The sequence below is a fragment of the Leopardus geoffroyi genome, chromosome B2, assembly GCF_018350155.1.
Source record: "Leopardus geoffroyi isolate Oge1 chromosome B2, O.geoffroyi_Oge1_pat1.0, whole genome shotgun sequence".
Classification (NCBI taxonomy): domain Eukaryota; kingdom Metazoa; phylum Chordata; class Mammalia; order Carnivora; family Felidae; genus Leopardus; species Leopardus geoffroyi.
Genome location: NC_059332.1, coordinates 96,603,392 through 96,623,986, shown reverse-complemented (window position 1 = coordinate 96,623,986; position 20,595 = coordinate 96,603,392). Strand labels below are relative to the sequence as shown.

The following is a 20,595-nucleotide window of genomic DNA, read 5'->3' as shown; positions in this document are numbered from 1 at the left end:
TTGGCTCCCTGGCTCGGTGTAGACAGCTGAGGCCAATGCAGATGGAACAAGGCTGGAGTCTGGCCCGAGGCACCTGCAGGCCCAGTTTCCTGACTCTCCTGCTTCTCACAGACTGAAACATTGCTAAGATGCTGTGAATGCTGGCTGCAGGACCGGACGGCCTTGGTCTTCCTGGTGTTCAGTCCCCGCTATTTTCTGACACAAGGTGTTCAACGGAAGTCTCCTCCTGGGTTTGGAGAAGCAGAAGTCTCAGCACAGACACAGTTCAGGCATGATGGGGCATACACTTCGGTATATGTAAGACCCCTGGTGATGGGTGCCTTCTTTTCGGGTTCATACTGCTTGTGTTGCTTGAACGCAGAGCTGACTTCGTTTTAGCCTCACCTTTTGTGTATCTGTCTCAGAATCAAGGGTTAAGGGATCTCCCCTACAATCCTAAAGAAAATTCTACACATGGCATGGGGAAGGAAGTATCTGGTAGTAATCCCTCTGAGTGGGGCTCTGGAAGTGGGCGTTACCAGTCCAGGCCTCTCAACAGAAATTGCCCATTTTAGACACTTGCTGTTCTACCCTGACTGCAGTTCTTGGGGCTTCACTTATCTGCCTTGGGGAAGGTCTCACCAGCTTTAAGAATAAAGTCCTAGGATAGAAAGCCCACTGGGAAGAATTGCCATCTCTACACATCAAGAATCAGGAAGTGCATCGTGAGTGATCCATGTCAAGACCATGCAAAAATCACACTTTGACCAGTCTGCTTTTGATATACCTGGTCTGTTAAATAATGAACACTTAGGCAAACAAGCAGGTCTTTGGGAGGAACAGGAAAGCGGCAGTCTCAGAAAGCTGCATCCGATTTCAGAGCCCTCAGATGAGGCAGCAGCGGCTACCAAAGGCAGAAGCAGCAGGCTGGGGGGGGGGGGGGGGGGGGCGGTGCTTTCCTGTGCAGGAAAAGAGAACTTATGAGGAATGCGTGTTAAAAATAACTCTTTACTCCTACATTAGTCGGGCAAAAGTTAGAAAGCTGGATCATGCCGGGGCTGGATGAGGCTACGTCTGCAGGCACTTTCACGTGTTGCTGGTGGGAGGCAGCCTTGCTCAGCTGTTCTGGAGAGTAAGCAGCACTATTTGCGGTGAGGGGAGCTGGGGAGAGTCTGGGAGAAGGGGCCGGCAAAATGTGGTGGATGCGCTTTGGTATCACGTGGCAGTGAGAAGCCACAGATTGATGCGCCATGGATGGAGCTTCAAAACCACGGAGTAGAAAAAGTAAGATACAAACTGAAAAGAACAGCACATTTTACAAGCAAGCATGCAAACAAAATGATACACATTAAACACATCAGCTTGTTTGGCTAAAGTATGAGAGGAGGACAGGGAAATAAACTAGAACGAGAGAGGAGCAAAAAGAAATGTGAAAGAATAGCTTGGGGGGTGGGTACTGGTGCTAGGGCATTTCCCAATGGAAAAACTTCCGGGCGTGGGCTCCCGCCCACCCCCTGAGGTGCTGGTAAATGTTTAACAAATGACTCTCCAAGGGAAACATCAATTCTGTTTCGGGGTGACTGCTGATCTCCAAGGTGAGTACACTGCCGTGGCTGCTTGCCGGCTTGCTGTGGGTCCTGCCGAGGTTTTGGAGATGCATACTGCGCTCACTGCGTCTGCTCCGTGCAGTGTGCAATTTCCTTCACTATTCCCTTGAGAGTGTCAGTAAGCTGAGAACCTGACAGTAGCTTTTTGAAAGCCCAAATACATAGGAGCAAGATAAGGCAGAACTTCAGTAGAGTGTGACTCTACTTGCCTGTACCCTGCATCCTTTAGATGGTTCACAGAACATCACCACCACCCAACTGACATCTGCTCCCTTTTTAGCTTCTTAGAAAACGCTAGTTATGTTCCCATCTCCTCAATTATCATTGACCAAATAAACTGTGACTTAAGGAAGGAGTATCCCCCAAATGTCTACTTTTCTCTCCAAAATGCTAAAAAGATCATGAAACGATTGCCTGGCCATCTATGTAATTTTCCGGGAAAGACCGTGAATGCTGTCTGGCAGAGAAATGCAATTAGCATATTTCCTAAAGGAGTGCCATCTCTTTGAAAGAATTAACCATCATTACTGGTATAAGCGCTAGATCAGCCTCCACCAAAATAGTCATAACTTAAAAAAAAAAAAATTCTTCCTTGTCATCCCATGAGAGCAGGTGTCTTGAGCTCATCTCTCCCGACAGTTGGGGTCAGACAACTCTGTTGTGACGGTGTCCTACACACTGTGGGAGTTTAGAGGCATCACTGGTCTCTATCCACCCGATGCCCTTATCGCCCCCCTCCCCCAACATCTCTAGACAGTGCCAAATGTCCCGGGGGGGGGGGGAATACCTTGGTCGAGAACCATTGCAGTGGAAACATATACATCTTTAATCCTTTCTTCACAGTCTTTTCAAATTTTCTTTAATTTTCACTGAGGAGGCCTCGCCAGGGTAGCACTATAAAGCAACCGTCACTTGGGGTCAAGTATGGAGTGAACTTGCAAGAGTTCTACAAATCTTTACGAACTGCTTTTGTTTCTGCGATTTCATAGATATGTTTGAAGTCCCTTCTACTGCAGACAGCGGCGAGAGATCAGTTTTTGCCACGTGTTGTCACCAAACCAACATTCTCCCATCAGGGTTTTTTTTTTTCTTTTCTTAGTTTGATTTTTTAAAACAGAGACCGTCTGGAGTGAACCAAACACTGCAAGCAGCTGGGTGAGATGGTAATTACCCACAGGGCTTCTAAAAGCCTCACTAGTGAGTGGCTCTTCCCACTGTGTAGCTTGCAGCAACTCCTCTTACCTCATACAACGCATTTTGACTTTCTCCTTCATTCGAACACAGGACAAGGTAAGGCAGTTAGTATCCTGATCCTTATTTGACCAATGAGGAAGCTGTAGCTCTGAGAGACTAAGGTCAACCTATGACCAAGGTAACCCAACTTGCTGATGATAAGGCTGAGCCTAAAAACCAGGACCCCTGACACATCACAAGATCATGCCGCCTTGCACCATACTAATTAGGCTTTCTATATCTAGAACTTTCCCAAGTCTGGAGAAGAGAGGGAGAGGGAGACAGGGACAGAGAGAGGTAAAGGAAATGGGAAAAACTATGGACATTTATCTCTTAAATTACAATTCATAAGTAACTCATGTTGAAATCGAACATGTTTTTACTAATAAGTCAGCAAAGTCCAGTTAACAAGTGGGAAGATAGAAAAATTCCTTATTACACTGGACAGTATGTAATATTTCTTCCTGAGAGCTTACTTGAGCTTTCAAATAAAAATCGATTTTCCTGAGTCTTCAGAAATCCAAGGTGGTAAAGACTTCCAGACTCATGGGCCCAAACATCCCACTGTTTGGGGCCACAGAGGTTTCTCTTCACTGTCAGTTAACCTGAATTCCTAAGAATTCCTGGAGGGCCAATAAAAAGACCCAGACACAGCCAGTCTCTTTTACATGACACAGTCTAATAACGTCTCTAAGTGAGCTGACCTTCTGGTGCCAGGAAACTGTTCCTGGAAGACCACAGCTAGTATTTCTGCAGATGCCCTTTTCTTAGATCACGTGTATTATGTATGTGTCCCTTGTAGTTTTTAAACATTTTAAAAATGTTTATTTTAGAGAGGGGGGCAGAGGGAGAGAATCTTAAATAGGCTCCACTCATGACCCTGGGATCACGACCTGAGCTGAAATCAAGAGTTGGACACTCAACCAACTGAGCCACCAAGATGCCCCTGTGTCCCTTCTGATACTGTATTTTTTTTTTTAAGGCTTGGCCCCTTTTATGACACCTTCTTGAGAACTAGATTCTCTGATTCTTTGTTCTCTTCATTGGTAAAATCTGTTTCAGCTGAAACCTACTACTAAAAACAACTTTCATCTGAAAATCAAACCCTCAGCTTGGGCAGGGGGGAAGGGTCATCACATATTCTTCTGTCAAAGGTCAGATAATAAATACTTTAAGTTTCGTGGGCTATATAAGGTCTCTGTGATATATTCCTTCCTTCTTTTCTTTTAACAGTGCTTTAAAAATGTAAAAACCATTCCTGAGTGCCATAAAAAGGCCTCTGGCTGCCCCTGACCTGAACAATTAATTTTAGATGGGCCCTAACTAGCCCCTATAGAATGAGTTAGAACAACTTTTATCCATACTTCTGAAGGCAAACCTCTGAAGGGAATTAAAGCTCACACGTTGGTAATTCAGAAGGGCTGGTGGTGAAAGGGGGTCCCCCAGTGTTCTCCCTCGAGGATATGAAGGGTGACCTTGACATTACTTGATTTTGCCTTAAGAAGCCTGCACCCAGGGAAGCTGGCCAAAAGGGATAAAATGGAAATGAAAGCACAAACAACAAGGCCCGTTTATTTTACATGGACTCCCGACGTATTTAATGTGGGAACAGCAGGCTAGTCATTAAAACCCTCTCTGGGCTTAATTCATTCAGCACACATCTCATTCATGCTCATGGGGCTAAAACGAGGTCAAAATGAGCACAAATCAAGCCCTGGAGAGGAATCCAGGCCATGGGAAGTGTCTCCAAGCTATGGATCCCAATTTCCACAAAACAGCTCAGCAGTTTCCACTAAGGGCAAGAGAACTTTAATAAAAATGCCCTCTTTTTAAGCTGGCCCTTTCCCCCATCATTCAAAAGTAGCTTTATTGATAGAAAGCAATTCATTTATTTAGACATACTCTTTTTAGGCAACTTTAACTTTTTCCACCGGCGTAACACCACTCTGTACTTCTCGCTTTCAGTTTTCTCTCCCAACACTTTTTTCAGGAGAACCCTCATCACTGTCTCTGTTTCTGCTTCTTTATCCTCTCCAATTAGAAGATCCAATGTATCTCCCACTTTCACCTGAAAATTAAAAGAAAACTCAGCCTTTACTGCATTTTGGGAAACACAGGCCAATGCAAATGTCCTTTTATTTTTTATTTTTTTAGTAGTCTCTACACCCAATGTGTGGCTTGAACTCATGACCCTGGGATCAAGAGTTGAAAGCTCCCCCAACCAGGCACCCCACAAACATCCTTGGTTTGAGTTTCACCAGGTGACCACTCCCTAGAGGGGCAGGTGAGGAAAGGCAGTGATTCCTCTGAGGCTGTCCCTCATCCCTAGTGCCTCCAGGTGAAAGGGCCTCACTCACAGGATGCCCCAGACACACGTGCCCGATCCTGTCCACGTCCTTCCTTCAGACTTGGATGGCTTCCTATGGGCAGCCCGGGTGGTGTGGCTCAAATACCTCTACTAGACGATTGAAGGAAACACATGGAGGCGTTTGTTTTGGTAACAATGACAAGAAACAAAGAGAGTGGGGCACAATCTTAGAGAATATGTGCATAGTAATTACTACCAGCACTGAGACAACCATTTCCAGTGTAACTTTTCACTGATTTCAACCCAGAGGAGCTACATAATTGGGGACGGGGCAGTTTGTTGAAAATTAGTCACTGTGGAACAGTCAGCATATCCCTTAGAGAAATGGTAAAGAAAAGGCCTAACACTGATTAGCCCTAGTGATGCCACATCATCAAGAAGATAGGACTCAATTCACCAAGACAGAATGCCACAGAAAAGAGGGTAGGGTTGGATGCAGACTCAGTAGGTTAAAAAGGCTGAGGTCAAACCCATTCTTGCCCAGATGGGAGCCTTGGGTTGAGTACTTCAGGGCCATGTCCTAGGGCAGTCCTATCAGTGTTGCTGGGGACAGCCTATGGTGGATACCTGGTCCTGGCAGCCCAGGATTCCAGGGGATCTGCCCAGTGACTCAGGAAGGAGCTAAAGTGACCCAGGTGCCAGATCCTGCTTCTACTGTAACATAAGCCAACATCAGGCTGTCAAACATGTGTACCTCACCAGGGCAAGCTCACGTTTGTTCTCCCACCCATTCAAGGGCCCAATATTCAGTCCAAAACATGGGAACACACACCTGTTAGCCACAATGCCATACTGGTCAACCCAGACAGCTTAGAGCAGCTAGATGGGAACTCACACAGGAGCTGATGATAAACCTTAACACTCTCCTCTCTGGGCTGGGAAGCAGAAGGGCTCACACCACAAGTAGGCATGAAGACTCCTTCTCCCCTGGGCTTGAAGGTTGGGCTGACACAGGCATCATCTAGGGGATCTGTCCTCCTGTAGTTCTTATGCATTTAATTGAAAATAAATGACCATTGGGGCGCCCGGGTGGCTCAGTCGGTTAAGCATCAGATTCTTGATCTCTGCTCAGGTCATGATCTCACAGTTTGTGGGTTCGAGCCCTGCATTGGACTCTGTGCTGACGGCATGGAGCCTGCTTGGGATTCTGTCTTTCTCTGTGCCTCTTATCTGCTTGTGCTCTATCTCAAAATAAATTTAAAAAACTTAAAAATAAATAAATAAATAACCATTGGGGTGCTTGGGTGGCTCAGTCGGTTGGGCGTCCGACTCTTGATTTCCACTCAGGTCAGGATCTTGCAGTTTGTGGGATCAAACCCCATGTCGGGCTCTGTGCTGGCAGTGCGGAGCCTGCTCTGGATTCTGTCTCTCCCTCTCTCTGCCCCTCCCCTGCTCGCATGTGCTCTCAAAATAAAAAAAAAATTAAAAAATTAAAAAAAAAAAGACCATTTGGCCCAACTGTATGGACATTTAAAATCAACGTCCAGAAATACAAGGCTTGAGAACTCTGCTTTACATTTTTCAGCATAACTTTATTTCATTAAAATTCACTTTTTAGTAACATATGCACGTGACACAAAATATACAAAGTATAAAAGGATACACAGAGAAAAAGACAACCCTTATTGTGTACCCCTTCACAGATATACTGTGCGTAATGTCTGCCCCTTAAAAGAGCAGGCTCGTGTGTGGCTGAGCAGCAGATCCCTTTGGTAGCTTACTTCTAAGGCAGAGAAAAGGGAAGGAATATTTCTCAGGGAGAGAATGAGTTTAGGAAGGCTTCAATCACCATAGTCCGGCTCTAAACACCCTTTGTTTAAGTCAACAGGGACCCAGCAGCACCTCCAGTACTCTGGGCCCCACCTGGTTTGCAGCTAACAGAAAAGGTTTGCTCAGCTACAGGCAGCCAGCTTTATAGATGCAGCATCAGAAAACTGCCTGACCCTTCAAGGCCAGCAGCCAGGCACAGCCCCATGCAGCAGGTCATGGTAAGGGAGGTGTCCTTTATTCTCTGCAACGGCCAGTCCTTTCTAATGTGGGAGACAGCACAGCAGACATAAAGCAAAAGCGGATGGGATTACGGGCTGTTCCAAATATCTACATTTCAAATCTCCCCTTAGCTGCAGTTACTATGGCTACAGGCCTCCTAGTAACAAGGCAGCCCGAGTGCTAACACTGGCCCCTTCCCTCTGCTGACCCTCAGGAGAAATCTGGAAGGCAGCCGAGAAAACAGAACACCCAAGGCAGAATGAAGAAGCAGCAATTAGACTGTAGTTAATACTATCTCAAAGCAGGGGGAGAAAAATAGACTTGGGGCATTTGTAAATGAGGCCCTGGTACAGAGGCGCGGTGCACCAAGAACAGGTCTTAGGAACGCTGTGGCGGAGGGGAGGGGGCAGGGCTACAACCAGGAAAAAGCAATTATGGGACAAGAACCTAATCTCCAGATGCATGTCTGGAGTGCCTGATTTCCTGAAGCTCACAGAGCAATGACTGACACGCCGAACCTGCCGGGTCAGGTGCCATCAGAGATCTCGGACCTTGTGACCTGGCAGCTGAGACAGGCACTGTCCATTCAGCCCTAAGAACCTGTATGATCCCAGAGAACAAGGTCTCTGAAGAAAGCCTCGGTGCTCACCCAGGTCCATGGCCAACAGCTCACACCCTCCCTTGTCGCAGGGCAAAAGGATGTAGCTCAGGTCCCCCAGCCCCAGGGGGTTCTGAAACATGAAACAAGCCTAGTAGTAACCTACAAAAGTGTGTGTACCTTCCCTGGAACATTAGTTCCCTAGATACTAAGAGTTAGATTATGTCTGCCAATGCCTCATATGTCAGTGTCTTCCAAACTTTTTAAGGGTCTCTGTCTGTCATACACTTTTTGATTGTGTTTTGTTGACTTTAACTATCGTATTATTTTCCCAATTAGGAAAGTGATATATACTTGTAAAAAATTCAGAAAATAAAAAGGATGAAGAAAACATAACCCATAATGCCCCAGAGATAAATACTAGTAATATTGATATTTTAATTCCAGATATATGTAAAATGTAACTTTTTACAAAAATATGTAACTTTCACAGTATATTGTAACAACACTGGATACTGGAAATACATTTTCTTGTAACTGATTTCTTTCACGTAACAATAGTATTGAAGTTCCATAGTATAATGGTTAGCACTCTAGACTCTGAACAACAGTATTGATGTGGGGCTGTCAGAAAACTGGGAGTCTCGGTTTTGACAGCCGCTGTGCACACAGAGCAGGGCACCCAGCAAGTGCTGGCGGGTGACTGCCAAAATGAACAAAATTCCACATTTGCAGAAGTCCCGTGGTCCAGAATTACCTCTACATGGACCAACTGTTCTTTTTAGCCTATAACGATTTTATGGGACTAATGACTTGGAAGTTTAACTAATGGATTCTTGCCAATTCTGATAGTGGTGTGTCTTAAAATTTTAAAGACGAAGGGAAAGATTCATCTTGAAGTCACTTAGGCTGCAAAAGAACAGGTAGTTTGTGTGAAGTTGGCTGGTGAGTCTCACTAGCCTGATCAGGCCCACAGGGAATCGCAGACAGGGTAACACAGACATACACAGGAGACGCTGAAACCCCAAGTAAGGAGCCTGAGGGGAAACTAGGGAGGCACTGAGTACTGGCAGAGCAACAGACAAAAATATCTGGCTGTCATAATATCTCACCGTTCTGCTTTTCTTCCATAATTTTTCCCCATTCAGCCTGAGTTCGCCTTTGTAGAACGCATCTTCCACTTTGCTTTAAAAAACACACACACACAAAAACAACAAAAAAAACCAAATGCTTTGAAATAGAAATATATTCAAAACAATTATAGAGGTCTGAGAAAAACATCTGCCATTAATGTTTTATTCTGATAGTCACCAGCCTCTTCACAAAAGTCTCCGTTCTGGGTGCTGGGAAAATGAAAGTCAACTGCTCCCGTATGTACACACGACAGCGAGATCAAGGGGTTCTCCTGAATAGACGCCCACATATGCTCGCACATCAGCACAGATATGCTCGCATCATCGGCAGGTAATCAGAACTCTGACGGGGCTCTGCGAGGGCCGGGCACTACCTCACCGGACTTCTGCAAAGCAGGAGCACCTGTGATTCACGACCACTAAAGGGCTCTGCGAGACAAACCAGGCACGACACGAATGTTGGGGCTATTAAAAAATCCTCTGCTAGTCCGAGCTGAGTTTGGGGAAATTCCAATCCAGCAGCTGCGGTCTGTCTTAATCACCAGGGCAACCGGACCAGGAGCCGGTGCCGACAAACATCAGTGCCATTTTCTCTTGCTGCTCTGACTCCAGGGGAGTTATATCTGGGTGGGTTTCTGCTTCATGATAACAGCACCAGCTACTACTCTGGGGAAGAGAGAGAGGATCCCTTACAAGTTTGCCAGATTTTAGAGAATATTCAGTAAATCCCGACAAGGGTCCCTATGGGATCGGTCACCCTTGTAAGTCCTTAAACTTCATGGATTAAAAAATTAAACCATGCCATTAGATTAGGTCATACAGGTATAAATTACACATGGAGACCTTTCTGAATATATTATCCATACCGTGATTCTTACCTTGTATGCAGTATGCACACAATGAGTGCTAAAGGAATGAATGAACAATGAGGGTCACTATTCTTATAGAATTAGTCTAGCAGAGAGAACAAGAATACTAGAGAGATCGTGAAAGTTACACTTAGTATCTCTGGGCACTATATGTGAACACACACAGTACTTTCTTCATAATAGCTAACATATATTGAGTACCTACCATGTGTTAGGCACTGTTAAAATGCTTTAGATGGAGGAGAGAGATACTCATTTAATCCTAGCAACCAGCTTCTAAGGTGTTATTTTACATTATACAGATGAGAAAACTGACACTTAGAGAATTTAAGTAACTTGCCCAAGGTCACACAGCAAACCAGGATTGAAACCCCAGTAGTCTAGCTGCGGAGCCTGCATTCTTAACCACCACATTCTCCTGCTTCTGTTGCTTCTAAAAGGGACCTTCTCACGCCGTGGCATTTGTGAAACCCATGTACGGCTTCTTCTTACTATACACACCTAACGTGGTCATTACTTCCCTCCTCAAGAAGTAATCAGTGGTTCACCTTAGAGTCAACTGTGTCTTAGTTCAGGGAGAGGTGGCACCTGGGATGTGCAGGCAGTCACTTGACTCCTCTGGAAATCAGTTTTCTCACCTGTAGGATGAAGTAACCGAACAGGTTCCTGGAAGGTCCTTTCCTAACTGTGGTTCCTCCTCACCATAAGGGCTGAGTGGCTGGAAACGGTGCATTAACGTAACAAAAAGACAAAGGGTTTTGTAATAAAACGAGAGTCGTACTTACTTTCTTCCAACATCTAGGCCTGTCTTTAGGATGACATCGTACCGAAAAGACTGCACTACTTTCTCCAGGTCTTTATAGTCTCTGACCGCACCAGGGTCGTCCTCCAGCTCCTCCTCCCGCTCACTCAGCTCGCCGTGGCTCTCCTCATCAGAGTCCTCTTCAGCTGCGGCTTTCTGCAGAGTCTTTTCAGTGGATTTTTTAGAGCCTATATTACTTTTGACTCTTATGGAAAATGGGAAAATATATTCTGGGGATATGAAAAGCCTGGGGAGTCTCCGTGAGAAAACGTTACGGAAAAATGTTTTACAATTTGATGTGTTTAACTTGGTACTAGAAAAATATAAGTATCGATTCCAGGAAGCACAGAGTTTGTACGAAGGTGTCCCTTGTAGTGCTCCCCAGAGTCCAATCCAGGCATCTGGCTTTCTCAAAACGCTGGCAGGCAATCTGACACTAGTCATAGCCATGGCGCATAGAACCTGAAACAGACGATAATTCAGTTTTAGTTCACGAGTGCAGCGTCCTGGCATTCTTACAACACAAACCATACGTACCATGAACACTTAATACCCGGCACTATACTTAGGCTCCCCTACAAAAGACCATATTGGTCTGCACGTACTGAGGGCCACGCACTGCACCGTGGTGAGTCCTCTAGCTGTGCTTACCTCACAGGGTGCTCGCGAGGGTGGAACTAGATACCGTGTGTGAAAACACTGCTTCTCTTCTCCATCCCCCAAATTAACTCGGATACTTATTGCTACTGAAAAATATTAACAATAGTTCTTAATGATATTAAAAAAAGATCAGATCTCATGGTGCCTGGGTGGCTCAGTCAGTTAAGCTTCTGACTTTGGCTCAGGAAGTTCATGAGCTCGAGTCCCACATCAGGCTCTGAGCTGACAGCACAGAGCCTGGAGCCTATTTCGAGTTCTGTGTCTCCCTCTCTCTCTGTCCCTCCCCTGCTCACACTCTCTCTCTAAAATAAAACATTAAAAAACTTGTATCCACCAAGTTAATATTAAGAAAAAGAAAAGGTCTCACGGAGAGAAAAAGCATTTATTGGCATACGTTACATCTCTACAATAATGACTTTGCTAAGGAAAGACACCAGGTCATGACTTCACAAAACCCAGAGTGAATCTCAGCTTTGTTTCAACCTCCAACCCTACCTAATCAGAGGTAGGAATGAGCAAATTGGACAGATCTGCATTTTACCTCCTTTTACATCTTCCTCCTACCGTTTAACAGAGGCATTAGCTAGCAGAGAAGGAAGGGGCCTAGAGACTCACAAAGTAGGTAATTGTTTCCTGACGCACCAAGGTGCTGACATGCTAGAGAGTAGTCAATTCCTGTATTACCCCAAAGACAGCAGAAACCATCTCATTATGATGGTAACAAACCTTCCCAAGTACATCAAGATGGTTTTAGAGACCATGACTTAGTAATTTGAGAAGGGTTGCCATATGGTCAATATTCCCATACCTTAAGTCTGAGAATGACTTTCCATGGTGCCAACGCTATACTTTCAGACAGATTTCTTTGATGATGGTTTGAAGGATTTTTCCTTCCTACTTTCCATTCATCACAAAACTGACAACAGCAATTACCTGTAAACCCACTCAAAACCACATAGCTAGCTACTTCCAAGTTGTATTTGTTAACATTTTGGGCCTTATTTTTGTTGGCATGAATGAGGCAGACAACACAAGCTCAAGTCTGTATCTCACTGTTCTTGGGACCCCAATCTGAATCTTAACTGAGAAGTAAAGCAGGCATAAATTAAGGGTTGTTTTTCAACACAACTAGAATTTGTTAATTTTTTTTTTTTCAACGTCTATCTATCCTGGGACAGAGAGAGACAGAGCATGAACGGGGGAGGGGCAGAGAGAGAGGGAGACACAGAATCAGAAACAGGCTCCAGGCTCTGAGCCATCAGCCCAGAGCCCGACGCGGGGCTCGAACTCAGGGACCGCGAGATCGTGACCTGGCTGAAGTCGGACGCTTAACCGACTGCGCCACCCAGGCGCCCCAACACAACTAGAATTTGAAATAATTTTTAATTTTTTTTCAACGTTTTTATTTATTTTTGGGACAGAGAGAGACAGAGCATGAACGGGGGAGGGGCAGAGAGAGAGGGAGGGGCAGAGAGAGAGGGAGGGGCAGAGACGCGGGGCTCAAACTCACGGACCGCAAGATCGTGACCTGGCTGAAGTCGGACACTTAACCGACTGTGCCATCCAGGCGCCCCTGAAATAATTTTTTTTAAGCTTTTTTTTTTTTTTGAGAGAGCACATCTGCACATGTAAAGGGGAGGGGCAGAGAGAGAGAGAGAGAGAGAAAGAGAGAGAGAGAGAAAATCCCAACCAGCCTCAGCATTATGAACTCAGAGCCCGATGCGGGGCTCGAACTCATGAACCGTGAGATCATGACCTGACCAGAAATCAAGAGTCGGAAACTTAGCTAACTGAGCCACCCCCAGGTGCCCCTGAAATAATTTTTAAATGCTATAAAAATCCACAGAGTACTCTAAAATACTGACTGGAAACTATTTGAAGCACCTTAAAGAGAAACATTGAGAAAAATCATTTTTATACACATTTTATCTAATTTAGTAGAGAATCAATAATAACGATGCATAGAAAAAGCCTTAAGTTTTCTAGAAGCAGGGATAAAGAAAGAAAATAGTATATTTCAGTAGTTCCTAAACTTTGTATTTCATGGATTGCTACAATAAAAAATTAAGGGGTGCCTGGCTAGCTCAGTCAATGGAGCATTTGACTCTTGATCTCCAGTTGTGTGTTTGAGCCCCACGTTGGGTATAGAGATTATTTAAAAATAAAATCTTTAAAAAAAAAATTTTTTTTTTTAGTGTTTATTTATTTTTGAGACAGAGAGAAACAGAGCATGAACAGGGGAGGGTCAGAGAGAGAGGGAGACACAGAATCTGAAGCAGGCTCCAGGCTCTGAGCTGTCAGCACAGAGCCCGACGTGGGGCTCGAACTCACGGACCATGAGATCATGACCTGAGCCGAAGTCGGACGCTTAACCGACTGAGCCACCCAGGCGCCCCTAAAAATAAAATCTTAAAAAAATTTTAAGTTACCTAATGGTGGACTTTTTATTTTTCCAAGTAAAGATATTTTTTAAGGTAGTAATTGCTACTCTTATACCATAATTTAAGAGAAAGATTTCAATGATTATATATGAAACATATTTTCATGGCAGAAAATTTGAAAAAAATATAAAGAAAATTCAAACCACCCGAATCCACTCTATGACAATCACTGTTAACATTTTAACATATATTCCTTACAGTGTAAAATGTTAAGAAAAGTAATTCTCTCATACGCAGAGCATTTCATACCGTCCCACCCACCAAAAACACACAGGAAGGTTAACCTTAAGTAGCCAGAGCTCTCTATCAGCCTCAGAAGTTCTATGTTGGGCCTAAGTTGTAGACTTGTTAGAATTTATCCAGGTGATGTCCAAGTTATGGGCCAAACAGCCCTGGCTGAAATCACCACTAACTGTTGGGCCTAGACCAGATCAGTTAATAAGATGCTCTTGTAATACAGAAGATGAAGATTGGCATTAATGATGATAATTTGCCTATCTTTAGGTATTTTTCAAACTGTGGGCCATGAGCCATTATTAATTTTTACTTTTTAAGAACACTGAAGAGTACAGAAAATATTACAGCGCATCACATAGTAAATACTGCTTTATGAAACTTCCATTACAATTACACATACATATATAAGAATATACACACACACACTGGGTCATCATGTAAAATGTATTTACTGTAGATAATAATAATAATAAAAAGTCAGGGGCACCTGGGTGGCTCAGTCGGTTAAGTGTCTGACTCTTCATTTCAGCTCAGGTCATGATCTCAAGGTTTGTGGGTTTGAGCCCCACATTGGGCTCTGTGCTGGCAGTAAGGAGCCTGCTTGGGATTCTCTCTCTGCCCCGCCCCGGCTCTCTCTCTCTCTCTCTCAAAATAAAAAAATAAAAACTTTAATTGTTTTTTAATGTTTATTTTTGAGAAAGAGAGAGCGCGTGCGTGAGAGAGGGAGGGAGGGAGGGGCAAAGAGAGAGGGAGACACAGAACCCAAAGCAGGATCCAGGCTCTGAGCTGTCAGCACAGAGCCTGACGTGGGGCTCAAACTCACGAGCCATGAGATCATGACCTGAGCCAAAGTCGAATGCCCAACCGACTGAGCCACCCAGGTGCCCCAATACAAACTTAAAAAAAAGTTTGGGGTGCCTGGGTGGCTCAATTAAGCATCAGGTCATGATCTCATAGTTTGTGAATTTGAGCCCCTTGTCAGGCTCCAAGTTGATAGTGAGGAGCTTGTCTGGGATTCTCTCTCCTCCTCTCTCTGCCCCTCACCTGCTCATGCTTCTCTTGAAATAAATAAATAAACGTTAAAAAAAAATTGAAAACACTGATCTAAGTGACTTTAGCAAAGTGTTTTTCGCTATTAGGTATAATGCCAAAGGCCATACGTATGCCTGGAAGCTGAGAACCCACCTGTCCGTTCCCCTCAATTAACAATACTCCCAGAGCCATAGGGTTTGCAGAAATGGAAAGGGCACCCTCTCAGGGATAACTTTGTGCAGAGTCCTCATTTTACATATGAGTACAAATGAGACTCGGAACAACTTAACAATCCACTAAGTCATACAGCTAGTAAACAATCCAGTCAGGATTCCAACGACAAGTCTTGACACTCACTGTTTACTATGGGTCAGGCGCTCCTCTATTAACTCACTTATTCCTTCCAACAAGCCCATCTCAGTTACAGGGTCAGACAAATACTTAGTGGATTCAAACCCAGGCTCCCTGGCTAAGTCAAGGGTCCATGCTGAACTGCCTGTCTTCTGACTCTAAGTCCACTGTTCTTTCTGCTACGCCATGACATTTATTGTCTTGTTTTCTCTTGAACAAAAACCAACTTTCACCAACTGCAACTTTCACCAACTGCAATACCAGTTGCAATACTGCAACTTTCACCAACTGCAACAGGAGCAGAGGAGTGGCAGGAACTGTCACCCCGACTTAGGAGAAATCCTAAGGGGTGCCTGGCTGACTTGGGTGGTGGAGAGTGTGACTTGATCTCATGGTTGAGTTCGAGCCCCACGTTTGGTGTACAGATTACTTAAAAATAGAATCTTAAAAAGAAGAAGAAGAAGAAGAAGAAGAAGAAGAAGAAGAAGAGGAAGAGGAGGAGGAGGAGGAGGAGGAGGAGGAAGAGGAAGAAGAAGAAGAAATCCTAAGAGGAGACATCCTCGGGGAGGGAAGTCCTGTCTGTCAGTCCCTGGACTCCCACATTTCCCTGCTGAAGCCCCACCTTTATATCATACTGTTGTGTCTTGTGAGGAATGCCTGGATAGGATATTGCTCTTTGTATATATCACAAATCGCATTTACCTACACTAGGAAACTTTTACTAGCACAAAACAACAATTTTAAGATTGTATTCACATGGAAATACAATAAACATAACCAAAATGTCAAGCCAAGTATTACCTTCATGTTTATTAGCTACTACTCCCTCTTTGTGATCTGCTTATTCTCTAGCATGCAAATAGTCAGTAAATGCTGGAAGTTTAGATAAAATTTATGAACATAAGGGGCGCCTAGGTGGCTCAGTCAGTTAAGCATCTGATTCTTGATCTCAGCTCAGCTCTTAATCTCAGGATTCTAAATTTAAGCCCTGTGTTAGGCTTCACGCTAAGCACGGAGCCTACTTAAAAAAAAAACAAAAAAAAACTATGGGGGCCCTTGGGTGGCTCAGTGGTTTAAGCATCCGACTTAGGCTCAGGTCATGATCTCGTGGTTCGTGAGTTTGAGTCCCATGTCAGGCTCTGTGCTGACAGCCCCAGAGCCTGGAGCCTGCTTCGGATTCTGTGTCTCCCTCTCTCTCTGCCCCTTCCCTGCTCTCTCTCAAAAATAAACATTTAAAAAACATTTTAAAAAAAGATTAAACAAATTATGAACATAAAATTGAGAAAACACATTAACCTAATTTTTGCTGGAGATGATGACCATTTGTAGCAATGGACACCCAGGGCCACGGGGTAGAGCCTGAGAACCCAAGTTCTATCACAGAGCTGATCACTGGTCAGAGTAGGAGTAATGGAGCAGAGTGCTAACCAGGCCCCAACCCCTGTTCGACCAGAGCAGCAGTGCTGGAAAATACTGAGGTTCCTTGTATTTCACTCAGAGAAAGGATTCTACTAATGGGAAAAAAAAAAAAAAATTGTCCTTTTAGCATGGCTTCCCCCCTCTTCCAGCCTCCACACAAGAGGCACTCTCCCTCTCCACCCTCCACTTCCCTTTTCCAAATTCATGTTGCACCAATGCTATGTGTCTTTGTACTGTTATTATCTTCTAAGCTCTATGGGTAGTGACAGGGCAAGAATTGTGTCTCATTCCTCACTCCCATCCCCATTAGCTTGGCACACACAAACACCAGTGAATACTTGCAGACTCATTTTCTAGAAATGAAAGGAGCATCCTGCCCATTATCACATCCACCCTACACTCACTCATTTGCCTGTATATGCTAGGTAGCCAGCGAGGCTAGGCTTGGGGATAGGGGATAAAACACAGCCCTTGCCCTCAAGGAACTGCTATTCAAGGGGAATGTGGGCAAATTGGCTGCCAGAGAACTTAAGTGAAAGCTAAGGTCCAAAGGAGGCAGGACCCTATACAGGCTAATGCCTGGAGCAGGGACGCCTGTGAAGAGTTCTAACTGCAAAGGTGGCCTGAAACAGAACTTGGGGGGAACAGCAAGTTACAACCATAATTTTTCGCTTTCTAATGGACCATTCTCATCAGCATGCTGTTACTTCTCTCACTAAAAAACCAACCAACCTTCTCTTAATGCCACTAACTCCCAGCTACAACTTTTGTTCATCTTTATAACAATACTCAAAACGGTTGTCTATGCTCTCCTCAATGCCTCTCATTTTCTAAATCCAAAAGGTCATTTATGAGTCCTCCTCCTGTCTGACCTCTCAGCACATCTGGAACCAGTGATCACTCCCTTCTTCTTCACTTAGCTTCCGGGACACCTTGCTCTTGGTACTCCTCCTGGTGTACCGTCCCTGCTGTCCTCCCTTCTCCCAGACATCTTAACGTTGGTGGGCCCCTGGGCTCAATCTTTGGCCTGCATCTCTTCTACGTGATTCATCAGTTTTGACAAATGCGTATCAAGACACCAAACATTTCCATGGTTTTAAATGCCGCCTATATGCCAACTACTCCCCAGTCTACATCCCCATTCCAGATCTTTCTCCCGAATCCCAGACATGTATATCTGTGCAGAAAAGATTTAATATAGCAGGCCTGAGACCGCTATCCTTAGAAAGGCCTGCTTACAAGGTGGGCCCCCGGCTGGCATCTGAAAACTTGGGATTTCAGGACTCTCACCACTCTCAGAACTGACAGGAGTAGCTCACTGCTGTAAACTGTTTGTACAATCTCTTATGATGAACACCTGCTTTCCTTCTGGGAGTCTTGAATTTTGGTACATGCTAGGCAGAGAGTGCCTATACGACAAAAGCCAATAAACACCCTGGGCAAAGTCCCTAACGAGCTTCCCTGATAGATAGTATTTCACATGTAACAGTTTGTTGCTGGGGAATTAAGCCTGTCCTATTGAGTCCACTGGGAGAGGACTCTTAAAGGACTGCACCTGGTTTCCTCCAGATTTTGTCCCGTGCATCTTCTCCCTTTGCTACTGTGCTTTGTATCTTTCTGCTGTGATAAACCCTAGCCCTGACCCAGAGGCAAGTCCTGTTGAATCTTCCTAGTGAATCAGTGAACCTAGGGGTGGTCTTCGGATATTGACACAATATCCAAACGCTTATTTGACATCCCTGTTACTTTGGGCGTGTAACAGGTATCTCAAGCTATACTGGTCCCAAAACAAACTCCTGACACGTCTCCAACCCCAAATCTGTTTCACCTGTAGCCTTCCCCATGTCAGTAAATGATAACTCCACCCTTGTAGGTGCCGAGAACAAAAGCTTCCGGTAATTCTTGATTCTCCCTCATACCCATATCCAATACGCCAAGAGGTTATTATGTTGGCTGTCTCTTCAAAACACGGTCCAGTATCCCATCACCTCTCACCACTTCCACTGCTTCATCACCAGGGATACTACAAAGGCTCCAGTAGAGTCTATTTTCCACAGACCAGTCATTCTTCCAAAAATAATTTATACTTTATCACTCCTACAAAAGCACGGAGAAGAGGAAGGTCCCTACTGTAGCTAACAGGCTCCATGTGATGTCGTTCCTCCGTTCCCTCTCTGACCTCATCTCTTGCCACTCTTACCTTTGCTCTCTCAGCTCCAGCCACACGGACCTTCCTGATGCTTCTCACATACAACAGGGACATTTCTGGTTAAGGTCTCTGTCCCAGCTGCACCCAGAACTCTTACCCCACACACCTGCATAGATAACTTATTTTCTTAAACTTTTTTTTTTAATGTTTATTCATTTTTGAGAAAGGAAGACAGACAGAACATGAGTGCGGGAGGGGCAGAGAGAGGCAGACAAGAATCCGAAGTAGGCTCCAAGCTCTGGCACAGAGCCTGATGTGGGGCTCGAACCCATGGACGGTGAGTTCATGACCTGAGCTGAAATAGGATGCTTAACTGATTGAGCCACCCAGGCACCTCTCTTCAACTCTTAACTCAAATGTCACCTCAATGCTGTCTACTCATTCCAATTTTATTTAATAAGCTTTTTGCTCTCCCAATCATCCCTTACTCTGCTCTACTTTTCTCCTCTATAGCACTTATCACCTATCATATCATACATAATTTACTGGGTGTTTCTTTCTCTTTTTTCCTTTTTTTGGACTGTTTCCCCTAATAGAATATAAACTCTACCAGGGTAGAAATCTTCACCTGAATTTGTTTGCCTCTGCTGAATCCTAAGGGCCTCAGAAGAGTGCCTGGCACATGGTGGGTGTGCTTAATTAGCCACCGTGGAACGAAAGTAGATCAGGAGAACTGAAGCATCAGAATGAACCCAGAAAAGATCCCACAAAGTTGGGGCTCGATTGAAGTGCAAAAGGCTAGATTTCGAAAGACCCTGCCCATAGAAGTTTGGAATTGACCCAGAGAGCATGTGAACCATAGAAAGATCTTAAGCAGGGAAGTGACCCGATAGAAGTACATTTCAAAAGATTATTATTATTATTATTATTTTGCTAATCACGTGGACGTGAGTTGCGAGGATGAAAACGGCAGGCATCCCGGAGGTTTGTGGTGAGATCTTCAGGAGAGATATAAGATACGTGAATTAGACGAAGGCAGTAAGAAATCAACGTCTGGGAGAGAGGCAACGTTACCCTTGACCTGCGGGACACTGGGAATCGCTCCACGTTCTGAGCCTGTTCACTACTCCATTAAGAACCTGTCCTAACTGCTTTGCGGTCTACTGCAACTGCAAATCCTCCCTTCTCCTGGAGACCTCAGACTGAGCACCGAAACGGGGTCGGGTTCCCCCGCATACTCCCCACCCCCGTGGGCTGCGCACCTTCCCGGGTCCTCAAGGTCAAAGGAAACTGGACACCTGCGTCCTCGAGCTCCGGGTCTGCGTTTGAAGCCAGCAGTAGCGGCCGGGCCCAAAGGCGGCGTGCCTCGGCGCGCCGAGTGCCCACGACCCCGCAACCCCCGGGTCCACGGGGCGTCCTGAGGCTGGCCGGGCCGGGGCAGGCAGGACGCGGCAGACTCACGCGGAGTCCTGGCAGGAGCGCAGGCTGGGCAGAGGCGTTCGCCGCGCCCCTACTTCACGAGTGCGCGCCAGGAAGCAAGAGTGGGCGCCAGGCGGGGGCACAGCACGCCCGACAGGGGCGCAGTTACCTGCAAGTCAAGGCAGCTCCTCCCCCCCGTCGATCCCTCCCCGCGGCCTTGCGGACGGGGCCTCCAGGCCCCGCCCTGCCTTGCCCCGCCCCTTCCGTCAGCGCCGCCGCGGCGAGAGCGGGCCGGGCGGGGCGCACGGG

The 20,595-nt window shown here is 45.4% G+C and overlaps 1 protein-coding gene across 7 annotated transcripts in view; it reads right to left on the bottom strand.

Annotated features, from left to right (window-relative positions):
- Nucleotides 1-20,529, bottom strand: part of MTRES1 (mitochondrial transcription rescue factor 1) — a 24,632-nt gene extending 4,103 nt beyond the window's left edge. The window contains exons 1-4 of one of the 7 annotated variants that reach the window (XM_045499186.1): nucleotides 20,456-20,529; nucleotides 10,562-11,040; nucleotides 8,887-8,959; nucleotides 4,722-4,887 (exon numbers count right to left, since the gene is read on the bottom strand). In XM_045499186.1, the coding sequence (XP_045355142.1) occupies nucleotides 4,722-4,887; nucleotides 8,887-8,959; nucleotides 10,562-11,028 (706 nt within the window). In that variant the 5' untranslated portion in view covers nucleotides 11,029-11,040; nucleotides 20,456-20,529. Of the gene's footprint in view, nucleotides 1-4,389; nucleotides 4,888-6,693; nucleotides 7,218-8,886; nucleotides 8,960-10,561; nucleotides 11,041-11,229; nucleotides 11,325-20,169; nucleotides 20,273-20,455 lie in introns of those variants that run through there. The other 6 variants (XM_045499187.1, XM_045499191.1, XM_045499188.1 and 3 more) reach the window with 6 other exon arrangements.
- Between the last annotated feature and the right edge of the window lie 66 nt (nucleotides 20,530-20,595).